We start from the raw sequence: 19,653 nt of genomic DNA on the forward strand, positions 1-19,653 counted from the left end.
TACAAAATACTTAATTAAGCATGAGAAACATTATTATACACAGAATATAGACTGAAAGCTAGAGCAAAATTAAACTGCTTTTAAAAATAAAACTCCAACTTAAAAAAAACCCCAACATTTCCCCTCTCACTTGCTCCCCCACCTATATCCAGCACTCACCCTATGTACCAGAACACATTCCTGCAGAATAAGTAGTACAATATCCTGCAAGACTTGTACTACAATATCTTCCCCTACAAAGTCTCTTCCACACAGACTATTGGAAAGAATTGTATGAAGGTCACATGGACAACCCGGTGTATGGACACTGCAACACTGCTCTCATTAAAAATTTAAATTCTTGATTTTGTTAACTTTTAAATGAACAAAAAACTCCATCATACAGAACCAACAACTACAACAATCAGAAGCTAGAAACCCATGGGTCTGAGATGTTCAACACTGAGCTGAACCACTTGGGCTTCTCTTTTCCAGAAATCAGCTTTTCCCATGTGTTCATACAGAGCAAAACCAAGTACAGACTAAAACTGCCTGAATATTATCCCTGATCTGTGCTGTTCATATTGTAAAGAGGTGATTCTACTAGTGTGTTTGAAAGAACTCTCCATTACCCTTTCCTGTAAAAAAAGGGGAAATAGCACTCGGAAGCATAAAACCTTAGTAAGCAATGACCATTAAACCACTGTATTCAACATTAAAGGGGAGAAAAGGTGTTTTGGTTTTTTTTGGCTGTAGAATTTGCTGCTTCCATTTTCCCTTTTTCTTGTCCAGACTAGTAATTTTGCAGGGAACTGGAACTCTCTCCCTACACTGACCCACATGGACGCCTATATAGCTGGTACTGTTCTAATTTGTTTCAGATTAATACAATGTAGTCCCTGAGAACAAGAACAGAAGAAAAATTCAAACTAAGCATTCATTGCATAAAATTGTAAGTGATTGAATGCTAGAAAGCATAAGTCAATATAACCATGAGCATTCTCATTGTCCACTCCCATTGTACAGGACAACTACAAGTCCAGAACTCAGCATCAAATGTGGGAACACCTGGGCTTTTTTAACCTCCCCACATGGCTCAGGCCCAAGCACACCAAAATCACCCACACTCAGTTCAGGTTTTATTTTAACTCAGAAACAGTCAACATCAAAACCAGACTCCTAAAATACAAAGCTGCTGTTTTTCCAACAATAGCTGGGGGGAAAAAAATAACTCACACAATTCTGGAAAAACAAATCAGTAGGCTGATCTATATTAAGACCAAGTGAAAAATACATGGTTTTTTACATGCAGCTCAGCCAGCATCAAATTTGTAGGAAAGAACACTGTTGCCCTGCAGAGCCTGAAAGTTAACTGTTTCTTCTTAGCTGAAAACAGGCAAAATGTCAACAGTAGCTGGCTGACACTGCCTACAAAAACACTTTTCTTACTTTTTCTGGTGTGCTGGTCTGGCTATTTAAGCATAACTGTAAATCAGAAACATTGAACTTCTGCCCCTTCACTGACAAACAAGAAGTAGCAACTAACAAAACTTTTTGTAGCTGTTTCAGAGAACATCAAAATGTTATGCCATCCTAGATTCCTGGAAACTTAAGATGTTCCAGTGGATAATTTCCAGAAGTGATTTGAGTGATTCTAGAAGTGATTTATCAAATCTGCAAAGAATTTTATACATAAAACCAGAAGCTTGATGATCTCAATTGTTCTGGAGGAAAAAACCAGCAAGAGTGCAGATAAAGTTACAGTAAACTATTGTCACCAAAAAGTAAGACAACAAAACATCAACTGTGTTACACTAAGTAAGATGCATTAAAGAAGGAAGACACAGTTATGATCTACATTAACATTTCACTGTTCAACAATTTTCAACTCAACTTTCACACTGAAGTCCAATATTCTTTTGTCAAAACAGTTTACTTAAAGGCATTCTAAAAATTACATTGTCACAATTATAAAAAGTGAAATAAATGTTTCCAATAAAATGTTCCTTTATCTAGAATGTAATAATAGTTACATGAAATAACTACAACTTACTAAATCAAATTATCCAATTACATGAATTTACTATAAAACAACTAAGGTTTTGATTTATATTAATTTGAAATCAATCTGGTTTGCCTCAGCATTTTTTTCATGCCACAGAAGAAAATAACATACCTTTGATGAATCTGAACTTTTCATGTATGGCTCAGCACAATGTGTAATACTTCCCTGTAACACCTTTTCTATTCTAGCCACAAGGAAAATGTCTGTGTGAGGACATGTGACTGAGAATATACCCTAGAGACAAAACAAGAGATAAATAAAGAAGGAAAATGCACATTTTACATCACATAATAGAAAGCAAATGAAATCATGCAGGAAACTTGCATCCAAAATCCTACTAGTTCAGGTTCCTAGCTCTTACCTGCTTTGGATATTGCAAGACTGTTTCATGAATGTCCTGAATTCTGTGTAAGCTGTCACCACTGCCATTCATCATTTGTTGAGAAGCACTGGACAGCATGTGCCTTACTGAGGCGTGGTTCAAATCAACGTGGAAATCTGCTGAAATCTTCCTGTTGTTTTTAATATCAAATAGTGACAGTGTGACAAAGAAAGGTTCTACCTAGACATTAAAAAAAATTAAAAATCAAGTGTCAGTGCTGGGTGTAGGAAAAAAAGATAAGTAATATTTTCAGGAACACATATGGCCATCACCCTACGTATTACTGACAACGTGTAAAAGACACTGAAAGAAATTTTTTTCTCTCCACCACCCAACAAAAATATTAGCAGCAAAGTTAATTTATGTAGGATTTAGGCCTTCATTGTGATTTAAAAGAGCAAAAATCCCCATAATATAAATTTCTCAATGACAATGAATCCCTGTCATTAAGGATAGTGCCAACCAAACATCAGGATGTTTATTTCCAAATTAACTGAAAGTAATTAGATTAATTATTTACATTTGTTGTTGGTCCTTCTTCATTTTCTGCAACGCAGCTTTGCAAATTAAAAGATAAATCATTACACCTTACAAGAATTTTTTTTCCAAATTTCTCTTCAAATGGCTTCACTTCTGGTTCAATACTAGAAAAGTCAAGTTTCTATAAAAAGAGAAAAGAAAAATTAAGGTAAGCTTGCTTTCATCTCAAAAGGATCAACATAAAATACCCCTGCTTCCTTGTAAGAAATCTAACCTGTGCATCTGGATCCAAGGCAAAAAGTTTAACTCTGCTTTCAGTTTTCAGCTTGATTTCTGCTTCTCTGGTGCTCTGTTCAAAATAAGAAAATAGGTCTTGATATCACACCATTAAAGTGAGCTTTAATTTCATGCTTTTTTCTGTGATGTTCAAAGCCCCACACATTTTTGATTCATGCATTCATTTCTCCCTTGCTGAGCTTTGTACCTCCTGAGTTTACACTGATCAAACATGACTAAGCACAAAGTGAGAGCCTCTTCTCCTAATGCTTCTTTCCAGCCTGGTAGTACAAAACCTTACATCAGCAACATATAACCTTCCATGCTCATGAGAAGTACACTTCAGTGTTATTTATATATCCGCCTCCTCAAACAATAACTTCCATAATCCTATTTTATTTAAATAAAAACACATAGTATGACTGCAGGTTAAAGCTCAGAGCCATCCTGAGACCATAAGATTGCTGAGGAAACAACAGATCACCTAAATTAAGAAACACCATCATAGCTTGCTTTCTGTTTTTTCTTTTTGTTGGTTGCTTTTTTTTAACTTTTCTTGAGCTCTACGGCCAAAGAAGTGGTTTTCCTGTGGGCAGCTGGAGAAAACCCAAAAACTTCCAAAAGATAAACCCCTCACATTTAAAAGTTACTTTGCAGAGTTCACTGGGATTTGTGGACACCTATCTTTAAACAGTAAAACAAAAGTGAAATGGAACAAAATAGAATGTGAAGACTGATGGTATACATAGGTTACCTTTGTTTGAAAAAGGAATTACTTAAAGAGCATTCTATGATTTTTAAAGTCACAGGACATGACAAATGAACAGATGCCTCTACCAAAATTACCCATGCAGGAGAAATGCCATTCTTAAAGTAGCAGCTGGCTAAACAAGGATACAAAATATTACATTACAGGCAGGTGTTCTTTTTGGATCAGCCTGTATGGGTTAAAAGAAACTACAACCCAAAATGCTCATCACTGGCCAGAAGCAGGAAGTGATCTACTGTCTACATCTGCTTTGCTGGAGACTGAAGCAACTTCTACTCAAGAGAAAGAGTGTGTCTCAAGAGAAAGAAAAAACAAAACAAAACAAAAGAACAATCTCTAAGAGCTCATAACCATATTTTTAGGTTGATAACAGGAATTTAAAAAAATAATTTGGCTCAGAGGATGTATGACAGAATAGAAAATTCTGAGGTACTATTTTGAATATAAATGCTCCAATGGTTTTCATTTACTTTACATTGCTAACTTTAACACAAAAAGAAGAAAAGAGGAGAGTTGCTGTGAAAGAGACGACCCAGATATTCAATACCAGCAGAGTACTGGCAGAATTAGCTTGTTGAACAACTGGTATAGTTAGGAAATACAGGAAATGTGAAAAAGTTTAAGGATGGCAAGAAAGTTCTGTGCATGTTTTGCAAAGGTAACATTTAGTGGCAAGAACTGAGGAGGAAGATTGCCCAGCCATAGGAGCCAGACAGAAATTGCTTCAGCTAAAGCATCTTGAATAGTTTTAGATTCTTTAGTGTTTTGTGCAGGAAGACAAGATGATTATATGCATGTTTGACTGACAGAACAGGGGCAGTTGTCAGAACTCAAGAACTGAAAATGCATGAACCTGTTACCTGTTACCATGAACTCTGTCTACAGCACATCAGTGGCTCTGTGATTTTATTTCCTCATCTGTAAAACTGAGACAGTATTTTCCCACCTCAAGGTATTCTGGGACCAATAATGGTTAAGGAGGTGCTTGGGATCATTGATCATGACAGTCACAGCTACTTCAGAGGTCTAATTTATTTTAAGATTAATAAATGCAACAAAAACAAACAACCCCAACCAACCACAAAAAAAAAAAAAAAAAAATCTACTACAAAACCCCTGCATTCACTCCTGGTAGTAAAATTGCAGATAAATGGAACATGAAATAGGTAGGAAAGACAGATTGAGACAGATGTGTGTGCATCTATGCACTGAAGTGCAAAGTACAATCTTATTTAGTTTATGTTATGAACAAAGAGCTGTTGATAGAAAAATGAAGGCTTGGAGATGTATGTACTCACAAGGGTTAAACCCTTCCCAGGAAATCTGTTTTTTCCCCTACTGTCAGGTGCACTACAATCACCCCTGAAGGAATTTCTCTCTCCTCATAAGGATATGAGGTCAGCTATTGTGAAATTTTCCTCCTAGAACTAACAAAAATAATAGAGCAGCTATAAACTATTCTAAAAGAAAGCCCAATGCCTTGCAAGGCTTCCACTGGGGAAAAAAGAACCAAATCCAAACAACAGCTGAAAAGACAAGGCAAGATAGAATAAAGGACAAAAAATCCTCCAAACAACACCATTCAAGTTAAGACACAAAGAGTAATGAAAATGGGCAGTTTTCCCTGTAATTTTCCTCAGGAAAAAAAGGGCTAGGAAAATACATTAGAGGAAATTATTTTGAAAGGCAGTGTTTAGGAAAGGTGAATTAGAAGGGAAGGGGAAATTAAAAAAAAATTGAAGGAAACAGAAATGTAAATGAGTTATAACAATGGAATAAATAATAATAATAAAACATGGAGTGCTTAAAGAACTGAGCAAAAATAATATTCTAGAAAATAATGATCTTTAAGAGCTGCATGCTTCTGATTCAAACGTTATGGAAACTGGAGTGCCAAAACTATATGCAGTCCTGAAGTAAAGTCCCCTCTGTAAGGAATATGGACCATTAGCAGCATAATAACTGACTGGGAAGAAAGAAAAATCTTCCACAGAATAACAGCATCTAATTTTGTATTTATTTCTGAAACAAATTTTCATGGCCTTATACAAATGTGCTATTTGATGCTTACAGCTATTCCTAGGAAGCTTTGATTATATGCACCACAATCCAAATTAACTTCCAATTACAGCCATAGCTGGAGCTAGATTATCACATAAGAGCTTTTTGTGTACATGTGCTAAATTGATTACAAAGCAGTAACAGAAAGAATTAAGTCAGCCAACCTATTTGGGTGCTAAAAGCTTGTTAATGTATTCTGACTGGATCCTTTGATATGTTAGCTACTGTAGTAAATAGAATTTGGTTTGCTTATTCTCAGTTCATAAGCTGCACTACTTTCAGGAAGAGTTACTAGGTCAGACAGATCCTTAGGAAAAAAAGGAAGAGCATTCCAGAGAATGGTCAAGCAGAAAAGTTTCAACACTCCAGGCTGTACCACACAGAAGAAAGAGTAAGGAAGTCACAGGAAGGAGTTTGGATTCTGCACCTTCAATAGAAAAGGTCACCAGTTAAAGTTCTTGGGTGATTTAACAAAAATTTCTCCTTTACAAAATTCACAAAACAAACTGCAACACAGAATCCACTGATTTAACTGAAAGTCTGCAAATGGGCTGAGGAAGAGTTACTGTTATTTTCTATTTGGTTCCATTTTATTTCATGCTTGTTTATATCACACTTCACTAAGAAAAAAATGGAAAAGCAAGAACCATGGCAACACAGGAAACATCCACGGACCTGCCAGTTCATTATAAACACAAACATCTTAAAATACATTCACTTCATCACTGCTATTAAGCTGCCCTGGATTTTTAAGTCTAAAAATAAAACTTGACTTTAGTACAGCTAGATTTCTATAGAAACACTTTAACACTTACCTGAATGCAATAAACCAACACAAAATAGAATGAATTAATGAAATAAGACATGCTGAATTTAAACAGCATATTAAGATTTATATAGGAAACTTCAAGACAGTATCTTGTTTCCTTCCAAAAGCAGAAAATAATGAAGCTCAATAACCACACCTCATAAAAGAGCTCCTAAGCTTTCCAAGCACCACAAGCTACAAGCCAATGCCTTACCTCTACTGAAAGTTCATGTGGCTAACTTATGTTTAATACTTTATATCCCAAGTTGACATTTACAATATATATTACCTTGGCAATTTCAGGATAGTAGTTATCAAAACTACTTGATGAGCTTTCCAGTTTGCTTTGTTCATCATCTGAAATTATAAAACTCATTTTAAAATAAATATAAAAATTCCAACGTGCTCACAAAACTCCATAGCAAAAGAATTTCATCTTTTTTAATCTCCTGCCCCCTCAAAAATGACAACCATTAGCAAAATAGTTTGTGGACAACTGCATCATTTTGATGCAGTGATTCTTGAAAGATGTAACTAGTTACAAAAAGTCATTAAAATACCAGTTACGTCTAATCTTAAAAGAACACATCTTTAGTTTTAATATCTGCATGAGGTAAGCAGATACTCAGTGCACAAACTTACATTACTCTTTCCACAATGCATTGTAACTTGATTTCAAAACAAGTTCCCTCTGTTCATTAGGTTCCCAGCTCTACTCACCAACAGTTACTGGATTTACAAAGCAGCCATTCAGTCAGCTATAAACATCTTGCAGTGCTAAGGTCAACTAAGGACCACAGACTAAAATGTCTTTCCCAGAGAAAGATGCTTCTCCTTTTCAGATCTGCTTTTGTTGCAAACATCACACTAAATTCTGACAGTCTTTGAAGACTGTGATATCTCATTTTAAACTCTAATGATCCCTTTTGGTACTTTGTACTATCTATAAAAAACCATCCTTCTGTAATATCCTCCAGGCTCTTTTGGATATACATACAGTTGGGTTCACACCAGTTTCTCTCCCCATCCACCCTCAAGAGGAAAAGTGAAGGAGAGGACATTCAGATTTTCCTTTTGTCACTGAAATACTGGTGCCATACACTGCATTCCTTACAGATACCTGCCTGACCCATTCTTAAAGGGCTCCAACAGAAAGGATTCTACACCCAGGCAGTCTATTTCAATACTTGCAGGAAATATCTGTGGTCAAGGGAATTATATTTAAATTCAAGCCCCACACTGTAACCACCATTTCTACCTACAGTGACCACAGAACAGATTATTTCATTTTCAGCAGCATTTCACACATTCCAAAACAAGTCCATCCTAAGTTTTTTTTCTTAAGCTGCCTCAGTCCTGATTCTACATTGTGGGTTCTACTTTTCTAGACTTAATCAGTCTCAGAATTATCTTGTGGACTTGACTCAACTGGAATCAATACAGAACAGTATTGAACAGTACTGTTTTAATGCCCAAAAGGTTAAAATGCTCATCAGTTGAATTGGACAGTAAAAATGCCTGCAATTTTTATGCCCAAAGAAAACAAACAAAAAAATTTTGCCACATGAAAGCCCTTGTTTCCAAAATGCATGTAAGGAGACATGGTCACATAACATCAGCCTTGCTGGAAACCCTGCTTACCTTCATGGGACTCGCCATTTCTTTTTTCTTGCATTGCAGCCTCAAAGTTAAGCTGAAGGATTTTGTTCAGAGTGTTTATCCACTCTTCCATTTCAAGTTCACTGTCTGCAGCTAAAAGGAAACTACTCTTGTCTTGCATCTTGAGCTCAAATGCGAAACGTCTGACTTTATTGTTCTATAAGAAAATAAAAGACCCGTGTAGCACTTCACATGCTGTCTAACCACTATCAAAGGAAGTTACACATATTTCAGATACTCTATACAAAAATACAGTTTGATATTTTGAAAAAATGTGTCATGATGACACTTTTTTGCTCCCTGACATTTGACCTTTTGAAGTTATCCACAGCACTGCAACAAGTGCAAGTAGGAAGGAGAACAGCCTGTATTCCAGTTTCCAGTCATCATTCTGCTTGCAATCATTTTATAAAAACCCAAAAGATCCCATTTCCAAATCTTTATGTACTTCAGATCACCTAGAAATGAAGCTAATTAAGGTCTACTGAAAAAACAAAAGAAAACAAAAAGCATGAAAGACTATTATATTTGAGTGACAACTGTTTGCAGACTGGGATTTTATACTGGAGGTAAAATTATAACCAACATAACTCCAAATGCCCCAATACTGTTAGTCATATAGATATACATAAAGTTGTGAATCAGTTCCTCCTTTTTTCCTCAACCATTTCTGTCATCCTTCTTCACACAATTTAAACCAGGGTTTCAAATGCTACTTAGCCTGACTCATGTTTCTGGGAATGAATTCAGAAGTCTTAAATGAAAATTCTATATTATCATCAATTTAGTTTTACAAATTGATAATGCACTAGAAAAACACTAAAATAAACAGTAAGGCAGAATTAATGGTTGGGGAATTTTTTGTTTAAGTTAAATGAAATGCCAAATTACATATTAGTTTCATTGTATCTCTGATTCTTCAATTAACTACATGTTGACAAAACAGTCAGCTTTCTACCAAAGCTGAGTTTCTGTCAAGCATACAAACAAAAGTGTAGACTTCAGACAGCCCTAAGGCAATCTTACTAGTTGAAGTCAGTGCTGAAATAAATTAAAAACTCTGAGAAAAGTAACCTCTATGTTTGACAGTATAAAAGCTTGACACAGGCAGTAGATGTCACAGATCTCAGATTTCACAAAACACTGAATTAGAGCAACCATACCTACACATGTGGCTGAATGTGTGAATAGATACACTGCATATATTATGTGTTACTCATCTCTGATCAGAAAAGTCTCCACAGAATTTAGTATTAAAACAAAAACCCCAAGCAAAACCAAATCTGAAAACACCAAACAGAATTCCAGGAATTCCAGTTTCTTCATTAAAGTTTGGGGGAAAAAAGAAATCCACCCAAAACAAATACCCCAACCAAATAAAAACCCTGCTATTGCACAAATTTAGCATTCCTCTTGATACAAGTTCTGATGAAGCAGCATATTCTGGTCTAACTTCATGCCTGTAAGTGAAGTCAGTATTTTTCTCTCAGGCATCTACAGTCTTTGAAAAAGTAAGTAAGCAAATGCATTGAATGAGCTCAGACCAGGGGAGTGTTATAGCAGTGCAATAGGAACTAACCTCCCCTCCCTGAAAAGACTGACTCTGAAACAAGGAGTCTCATTCCAAGAACAAAATCTTGTAAGCATAACTACCTGAGAAAAACCATTCCTATGAATTCCACATCAGACTACTTCAAAGTAAGATGGCTGGGTCTTTTTTTCCTTTGTTTTCCTCTTCTGTTAAATGGAAGTGCAATTTCTACTGTGCAGATACCATTTTTTTCCCATATGAGTTTTTAAACGCTAATTCAACACCAACAGTAAAACAATAAGGTTTGCCAGAAAGGATACAGGACATAATATAAGACAATAAAACTACATGTCTGAAATTGGGACAATATTTGATAGTTTAAATCTGCTTTTTTTACTTGCTCCTCACCAAAAATTCAAGTGAAGAAAAGAGTTATTTCCAAACCCCTTTATTCTAGCCACTGAATAACTACTTGGCTTCTTGGAAGTGAGCATCAACTGGTTTTGACTTTGCACATGATGCTAATTCATAACTAGTCTCAAATTTTTACACGCAGTTTTGAAGACCAGGTACCAAGATGATCACCGAGGGTACTGTACAATACAGTACAGCACTAGAGACTTAGCCAACTATAAATTTTAAAGCATCCAAAGTACACTTTTACTTAGAGATGACTGTATCAGCCCTACTTGCAGAAGAACAAAAGAAACAGCAATACGTTGTTTGTTTTAAAAAGCAAGCTTCTGGCAGAGTCTGAGGAAACTTGAGGTTAATTGGATTGAACTACCAGAACAGAAAGTATGGAACAGCATGAAAGCATGTGTGAGGAAAAGAGATTTTCAGTTTTAAATCCCATAATGAGAGAACAGTTAGATGTTAGAAGGGGCCTCTGGTCGTCATTTCATCCAACACTCCCTCCTCAAGCACAGCAATTAGAGCCATTTAGCACAGGATCGTGGCCAGGGAGCTTTTGAACATCTCCAAGGATGGAGACTCCACAACCTCTCTGGGCAACCTATGCCAGTGCTTGGTCACCCCCACAGTGAAAAAGTGTCCCCTGATGTTCAGAGGGATCCTCCAGTGTTTCAGGTTGTGCCCATTGCCTCCAGCCCTGTCACTGGGCAGCACTGAGCAGAGCCTGGCTCTGTCCTCTTTGCACCCTCCATCGGTATTTGTATTTATTGATGAGACCTAGACCTATTGAGTGGTTTAGGAACCACTTTTGTGTTTGTTGGCTTGTTTTAAAAACACAAATTAAATTCACTTCAGTGGAGCTGGCCAGAATTGTATTTCTAAGGCAAAATATTTCCTGTAAAATTATATATATAACTTGCAATATGATAAAATTTATTACAGTTATAAGATTTTAATAGAAGTTACCTATTAAATGTGCATCCAAAAGACAATGTTGCAATATTTGGGTGGATAAAATCCTCTGTAAAGCTGTTTTATCTCTTTGTGTAAATCTCCAAACAACTTTATGTTACAAAAATATTATTTAAGCAACGTATTTTCATTAAACTTTGCCTATTTCTTTATTTATTGTACAAGTTAAAAAAAACCCTAAGAGCCATGGGGTTTTTCCAGGTATGCTGTGCCTAACAGAACAGTTACATGCTGTACTATAAATATATAACAGAATCACAAAAAAAATGAAAAACAATCTTTTCTTTGGCACTTGCTACTGACAAACATTTTACCAAGCCCTTAACTTTTCAAAATAAAGAAAAGCACAAAAAAGTAACATTAGAAAGGTCAAATGAAAGCATCTGGAAGGGTGTTTGAATTCAATACAACTCCCGCAACAAAAATCCCACACAAGAAGCTATGAAAAACATTTTACAGCTCATGCAAGCACAAAATCTAACTGAAATAAACTTCAATTTTATGCTGTCATTACTTTGCCAAGTTTGGGGTTCTTTGTGCATTTGCCTTAGAATTTGGTTTGCTAAATACTTGACATCAACCAGTAATTTATGTTCTTTTCAGAAAGATTTCAAAAATTCAGCCTCCTGCCCTTTGAAATCTTGTTCACTGCTTTGGCAAGATGCAGCCTGTCAACTTGTTTCTCTGCATAATAGGTACTTATCTACATTCAACAACACTAATCTATATTTTAAATAAAATTTCACTTGCTAATAAATATCAAATTAATTGGCAAACAGGAGAATAATTACCTGAACCACTCCCATGCATGAATCTAGAAATATTGATCCTTTAGGTTCTTTTGATATTTTTTCATCTTTGTAGAAATTGAGATTATAGGATCCATCACCAAGCTGGATTAAGTGGAAAAATCTTCTTTTAAATGACTAGTGAAAAGAAAGGAGGGAAGAACAGTGACAACACAAGTATCCATTAGCTTCACATTGTATACTCAAAAGTGCTATTTACATAGTAGGTAATAGAAAAATAAGTTTTTATTTATAGATAACATAATCAGTATCTGCAGAAAAGAAAACAGAAACCATTAATTAAAATAAATAAGTTATGATATCTGCAGCAAGACTGTACAATACCATTTGACAGTATTTTTGACCTATTGAAAGGTATTTAAAACTGACTCTATAATATACATAAGAGGCATATTAAAAAATCATAGTTTTACATAAAATACAAACAAGTAAACCCTCATCAATATTACACAGTGCCTTTTCCACTAAAATCACACCAGGTTACAGTTAGGAAAATGTAACTCCTCCCACATACTGGATTTTTCAGGTCTTTTTTTCTTCTGATCTACATAAGATAAAAGCAAGGTTTCATATACATGAAGTACATACAAGCTTTCCTCTTTCTTTTCATACGATGTTTTTTAGAACTAAAGCACAGATTGACCTCTCCAAGGCCCAGGGCTATTGAATATCAGTACTCAGGTTTTTGTTATATGTAAGATATTCTTAAACTTACTCTCATTGTCACACTGATTGCACTGTTCATGTTGCCTTTGTACAGCCATCCTTGTTTTGTTATTCCACCCTTCTGAGACCCAAGAGATGCTGCATCCTGGACATGAAGAAAGTAATACAGGGAAATGAAGAAAGAAAAAAAGAAGAAAAAAGAAAAGGTAAGTGTTTGCATCACAGTCCATGTAGTATTTTTCAGTAATTTCAGAAGTAATTTTAGAAGTTGGAATAACTATGGCCATAACATAATGATAATAATGTACCATGAGTCCCTGAAGAAATTCTATAGCTTTTCCACTATTTTATTTAAAGACCTGGCATGAGATTGACCTCATCTAACTTTTACTATGTAATCTGGCCACTTCTACAGTCTTTATCTACAGCCAATCCAGCCTATAGATAGCTACATGTTAGTCAAGACAAATCCCAATGAAACAGGGGAACGAGCAAACTTAACGAGTCAAAACTTAAAACATTTGCTTACATTTACCTTGTAACCTTTTCCACAGAGTGCAAGAATTTTCACCAATTTCTATTGCCAAAAAGAACAATGCAAACACATGCTTATCCAAAACTTCAATCAAGATTTTCAAACCATTTTGCTTTACATACAGTACTTCAAAGATATTACTTTCTTAAAAATTTCGAGAATTAATTCTTGAATTGGGTCTGCCCTTTTGCAGATCAGAATCAAAGCTCTGCAGAGAGAACAAGACTCAACTTGGCAGTGATGGCAAGTTCACAAACAGCAGATCCAATGCAAGCATCACACATCACACCCACTGCCTGTACCCCACATCCATCTGCCAGGGGAGGGAACTGAATGACTGCATCTAAAACCTTAGGATGTTAACAACTACCAAAATGCAGCCCTCTGCAATCAAAACAGATCAAAAAGACAGATTCATAACTGCCACAGAATAAATATTAAATCACCAGTTCCAAGTAATCTTTTAGAGTACTATGAAGCTGGTGTTACCATGGTTCCCAGATGGTACAGGCAATTTTGAAACAAAACTACTAATGAATTAGACATGTAGGAGGATTTTCATCCATATAAAGGAGAAATACTCCTGGTAATTTATTTTTACTGAAATATTCAGAATTAGCTGAGCATCCAGCTGAAAACAAAATCACAAAACATCCTCGACTACCTCAAGTATTTTTCTAATTCCTTTTTTTGGCAGTTAAAGAAAACATGCAACAAAACCTGATTATATAAGGGGGAGAGAGTCACTAGTTCAACAACTGAACATTTAACCAAATCTTGGAATAACATTAATTTCTTTCTGGAACTGAATCAAGGAACATTCTGTAAAATGTTACTAGGTAATTTATTTACAGATTATTTAGTCTGTCTAGCTTGCATATTCGTAAGCATATACACATGTGAACTTCAAAAAACTGTGAGCAGAAGGCAAAAGATGCATCAATCTGACCTTTTAAAATTTACTGTCAGCTTGGGACTATTGAAGTTAGGCCCAGTAAAGACGACATGGTCATCAACTATCGGAGCATCTGATATAATGGCCCAAAGGCATAGACCAGAAATACTCAGTAAATTTTCATGTGCCCCAAAGAGTCTCACTGTCCAAGCAACACAGTTATCATTTTTCCATATTTTCAAGTCATTAGCCTCCACTGCTCTTCTATTATTTTTCTTCTAGAAGAATAAAGATACAGACACAACTTAAAACACTGGGTTTCCAAATATGACTCTGTATGACTCTTCACCTCCCCTGGCATGAGTTATCCCCAAGGAAAGGGTGGGTTTAAATCACCTTTACAAGTGTAAGGCCATGAGTAGATGATGAGTTATTGCCAAAACCTGGCACAAAACAGCGAATGCTTTTCTGTAATTGCACAAACCATGCATAGGGTCACCTCAAATTACTAAAATTAATTGATTACCTGAGTTAACAAAAATAAAGATTTAGCTCTATTAAGACTCCAGTTCCCAGTCTCTGAGGTGCACATTTCCCAGCTCTGTTGAGCTGCATGCTGTTCTCTAGCAATAGAACTGAGCGTCATTTGGGCCCCTCTAGTTACAGCATTTCTTCTGTCAGGCAGAATTCCTGCCTGGAGAGCCAAAAAGCTACTGAATATTTCCAGCTGACCATCTGCTCATACAAAGGAACCCAGGACCCAGTTGTTAACACACCACTCTCACACTGAAAACATGCTTCCTGTTTCCAACTGGTAAGGTAATTTCCTCACTTTTATCATTGCTGCTGCACACTGTGCTGCACTTTTTAAAGTGGTCTTTCCCACAAACTTGGCTCCAAAGTTTACTTCAACAGCAACTGTTTCAACAAAAACAATCCCATATCTTGATCCCATACCGGATTGAAAAATTCCATTTGCAAACATCAACCTGATGGCTTGATAGCCTGAATTAATTTTGCAAAGGTAATTTTCTCCTTTTTAATGATGTGTGATTAAACTAATATTTATCTGATTTTCCTGCAATTTTTAATCACTTTTAGCTTTTTGTTTTCTATGATTCTCTTAATAAATCAGCTTTCTTCAAACACAAACAAAAGCAAAACAAAAGGACCAAACAACTTTCAATCTAAGGTTTGCATCTGTGCTTTTTGGCATAGAAAGATATTCATGTCTGAAACAAACACCTCTGGCATTAAGTCTTCCCTTGATGAAAGAATTTATGTTCCCCCACTCTATTGTACCACTAACTTCCCTTTTCCTCCCAGCATGTCCTTTTCTTGTGTTTATTTTCTAAGTTCCTCAAAGAGCAGCAGAGCTTTCCTCTAGTGACTGTACTTCTGAAAGAGACACGCTGTTCCTGCCTGTTCTTGCAGGACACAGGTTCTCCTCTCTACCTATATTTCCTAATGAAACACATACTACCTGCTAATAGCCAAATAATAGTTTTTCGATGTTTAACTAACTCAACCCATAATGTATTTCCTGGTAAGAATTATAGTAAATTATACATCCATTTAATTTTTAGTGTTTAACTCACTGTTTTCTAATACACTTCTGTTGTCAGAAATATTATCACAGTAAATAATGCTAAGTCTTTTAAATGTCAGTATAATAGTAATCATAATTATTCCCATCCTACAAATAGGAGGTTTTGGATATAGATGCATAAAGTCATTTGTCCAAATATCACAGTGCAGATTAATAGCAGTGCTGGATAAATATCAGCCTGGGACTCTCTGCTTGGGAATCTATCTACTCAGATGAATTCCCCAAACAACTTCTTCACATTTAATCCTTTCATTTCATATGCAGCAGTTCTGAGCAATTCTGAGGAATTTAGAAGCAAAGTAATTGCCAAGAGGTAAAAAAAAAATCAAAAAAGAAAAATTATTTTATTTTCATTCTTGTTTGAGATGGAAGAGTTCAAGTAACTGTAAGAAAAGGTAACAGTGGCATTTAAAAACATGTTTTGGAACAGGGTGTGGTAAAAAATAAATAAATCACAAAAATAACAGAGGCAGTTGCTGAAAAAAAAAGTCTTTGGCATTCTAAATATACTTGAAAATTGCCTGATGCTATACATCTCTCCTTTCCCTAAGCCAACAACACCAGAGAACGTATCTAGGAGTTTTAGTCAATTTTTAAAGCCTTTGTTTCCATGACAGCTCCTGAAGTCTTATCCTGTGCTCATATTTGTGATGAATTGATTTTAGCTCACACTGTATGCTATCTGTCATGCATGCTGAAGTGTGTGTGCTGTTGCTGTGCTGGAACAGATTCACCTATGATTTTATTCAATTCCATGATTAAACTGCAGGAAACACTTCCCTCTGGGAACCTGCCTACATAGACACAGTATAAAACAGATTTTATGACAGCTGAAGGATTATATGTCACCAAGTACTAAAACTTCGATTTTATTATCTGTCAAAACTTTTTCTGGCTCACCTGACAGATCTCCAGAGAACAGGGTTATTTGAAAGGAGACAAGAAAAATAACTGATTTGTTTCCCAATAAGGTGGTTCAAGCTAATCTCTGTTTTCATGTACTGACATCAACACTTAACCAAACTCACAACCACTACACATCCAACATTCCTTAATGAAAACCAGAGATAGTAAGGAATTGCTATTATCTCACCTCATCTTTATCTGCTTCTTCATCCACTTCATATAAATGAACAGGAAGCTTGTCTGGCTTTGTCCCTTTACTACAAGAGAAAGAAAAAGCTTCTGAAGTACTAGGAACTTTGTGATTAATTACATATTTTATTGATGCAAAAATTTAGATGTTCTTTTCCTACTTAAGAGGAAAAAGCACAAGAATGACTAGGTAAAGGCATGTATTTTTCATTAATTTTACTTCTTAGAAAGCAATTTTCCTCATTTGTACATCTGGCAGCCATGTCCTTTTTGTTCTGCTTGTTACTGTGCTAAAGTGTAACTGAAGAGAACAGATGCCTTCTCATTCACTGCACTCCTAATATCTTATCAGTAAGAATTCATACCTGCAACTACTGGCTCCTTGCAGGACAATGCACTTTTTAAAATTCCTATTGTGGTTTCTTTTCAGGGCAAGTGAAAACCAGGTCCTGCCTTGTACAAAAACTGCGAGAAGATCAGAACTCTCCAGAGGGCAAGGCAACTATTTCTTAGCTGATAGATGCAGGAGAGCAATCAGGGAAGACACAGATCTTCCAGAGCTGGGGTATTCAGGGTATTTAGCTACTCTTAGACATTCTGAATTAAGGTTCTAGTCTCTATACTCTTCCTACAAAATTTTGAAAAAGTGGGAAAACATTTCTCTAGCAGATGGTTTAGAAAGTTTGTAGCAGATGTTGGCTAGGCTTGTACTTTGAATCATCCTTGTGAAAACCTGCTCCAAACATCTCAGTTAGGTTCTATTCCCCAAGCTCCAAAAGGAGTTCCAAAAGCTGCCTTTGAAACAATGAAAACAGGATATTACCATTTTAGGTTCATCTAAACATTAGCCTGTTCAGTTATCTTACTTAAAGTCACATTGTCAATGATACAATGTCTTGTTTTCACTTCCCTGTTAACAAGCCAATGTTATGACAGTACCTTACCAGCAAATGGTTTAGCATGATATTACACATTCAAGTTCATCAATTCCATCCAACAAGTCTTTATCATCTCTGATCATTAAACATGGATATAGCATATTTCAGTTTAGATATTATACATATCATACTTCTCAAATAAATAAGTCTATATTAAATGCAAAATTCCTCCACAATTTCAATTTATCATACCACTAAACAAACTACATAACATACTTACTTTGGAAGCTGTCGAAACTCTCCTGAATAATCTTCATATCTATAGTTAACAATATGCCAGTCTGAATTGTAGGTTTTGATGCACTGTTTAAATGAAAACCAAGTATCAACATTAACTGGAACCGGATTAAAGGCATTCAATAGGCACAGGACAAGAAAATCTCTTAAGATATGTCTGTTTATGAACGATTATGGTTACATATCAATCTCTGAAAATTCCGTACACTTCCTTTCTTTTGCAATAGTCTAATGCAATATAGGTTTTTGGAACAAGTTATATGTTTCAATGGAATGTTAAGATCCATGCTAGACATGTATTTAATAAAAGCAGAAAATGATGAATGCACTCAGCATCTGGATTAACCATCTTCAGTTGTCCAGAAAGTTAAACCAGCATTTTGCTGAAGCTGAAAACATGGCCAAGTCTTTAGAAAACTCAGCTGAAGCTGAAAACATGACTGAGCCCAAAGACAGCTCAGCACAAAAACAGATACCTTATTAAAATAGAATGTTCAATTGTGCACATAGTGATACAGAAAGCCAAAAACATATTTTCCTGAATTTATACTTCCAGTGCAATTTAATTAATACTTAAATTTAGACTGCATGCTTGCAGTGGTTGAAAAGCAATTATGTCATTAAGTTCTGATCTAGATCACAGGAAATACCACTTTACTCCACCCATATTGTTACAACATAAAAGTACTGATTTATCTTGGCTTTGAACAAAGTAACATAAAATTGACAAAATCTGTTGACAGAAACCATTCCATACAAAATTTTATGTAACACAATAAACCTACACATACACAAACACAACATCCAATAAATCGTAAATATTTTCTTTGTATTTCAAAACACCAGTTTAATACTTGCCAAGCAATTGTTTCAGCAGAAACTCATTTAACTCTATGAATTACCGCTAACACTCCTCCCTCCTCTTGTCTATCCTCTTCAAATTTATCTCAGAAATGTTTAGGTTAGGTATTAAGGGTATTTATCAGTGTGGATAAAACACTTTGATGTACATTCAGCTATGTGGACTCCTTCAGTTTCATTAGAGTTACAACAGACATTTACTTGTTTCAGATGTTAAAATATCAGCTTAAAACATATCAGTAGAAAACACACAAAAAAAAAGGAAAAACAATTGAACCTTTAATTCCTTAAAGGCCTCAACAAGACAATAAATGAAGAACAGTCTCACAAAACCAAAGGAATGCCAACCTAAGCAAACAGTTCTGAGAAACTTTAGGGTTGAGGACATTTTTTCTACATATAGCATACAAGTTGAACAGTCATAATGAATTCTGGCCTCCTCAAGTGTTACAGTTCTGGATACTGTTGTATCTTGTACAGTTCTGTTCCAGCAATCTGTACAAGATTATTTGAAACAAAGTAAGAATAGCTAGTGTGAGAGACTTTATCAGAAAAAACAAGTCCCAGTGATTCATTCCAGATTTATTGTACATCCAATATTATGCATTGAAA

The 19,653-nt window shown here is 35.5% G+C and overlaps 1 protein-coding gene across 14 annotated transcripts in view; it reads right to left on the reverse strand.

Moving 5' to 3' along the window:
• The window catches only part of DOCK9 (dedicator of cytokinesis 9), a 113,120-nt gene that overhangs the window by 47,861 nt on the left and 45,606 nt on the right, over positions 1–19,653 (reverse strand). For 13 of the 14 annotated variants that reach the window (XM_063149587.1, XM_063149584.1, XM_063149592.1 and 10 more), the window contains exons 4-13: positions 18,164–18,246; positions 17,004–17,073; positions 12,921–13,016; positions 12,188–12,322; positions 8,462–8,636; positions 7,110–7,177; positions 3,181–3,255; positions 2,947–3,087; positions 2,406–2,606; positions 2,156–2,278 (exon numbers count right to left, since the gene is read on the reverse strand). In XM_063149587.1, the coding sequence (XP_063005657.1) occupies positions 2,156–2,278; positions 2,406–2,606; positions 2,947–3,087; positions 3,181–3,255; positions 7,110–7,177; positions 8,462–8,636; positions 12,188–12,322; positions 12,921–13,016; positions 17,004–17,073; positions 18,164–18,246 (1,167 nt within the window). The remainder of the gene's footprint in view (positions 1–2,155; positions 2,279–2,405; positions 2,607–2,946; positions 3,088–3,180; positions 3,256–7,109; positions 7,178–8,461; positions 8,637–12,187; positions 12,323–12,920; positions 13,017–17,003; positions 17,074–18,163; positions 18,247–19,653) is intronic. The other variant, XM_063149588.1, reaches the window with a different exon arrangement.

Source organism: Melospiza melodia, chromosome 2 (assembly GCF_035770615.1).
Source record: "Melospiza melodia melodia isolate bMelMel2 chromosome 2, bMelMel2.pri, whole genome shotgun sequence".
Classification (NCBI taxonomy): Eukaryota; Metazoa; Chordata; class Aves; order Passeriformes; family Passerellidae; genus Melospiza; species Melospiza melodia.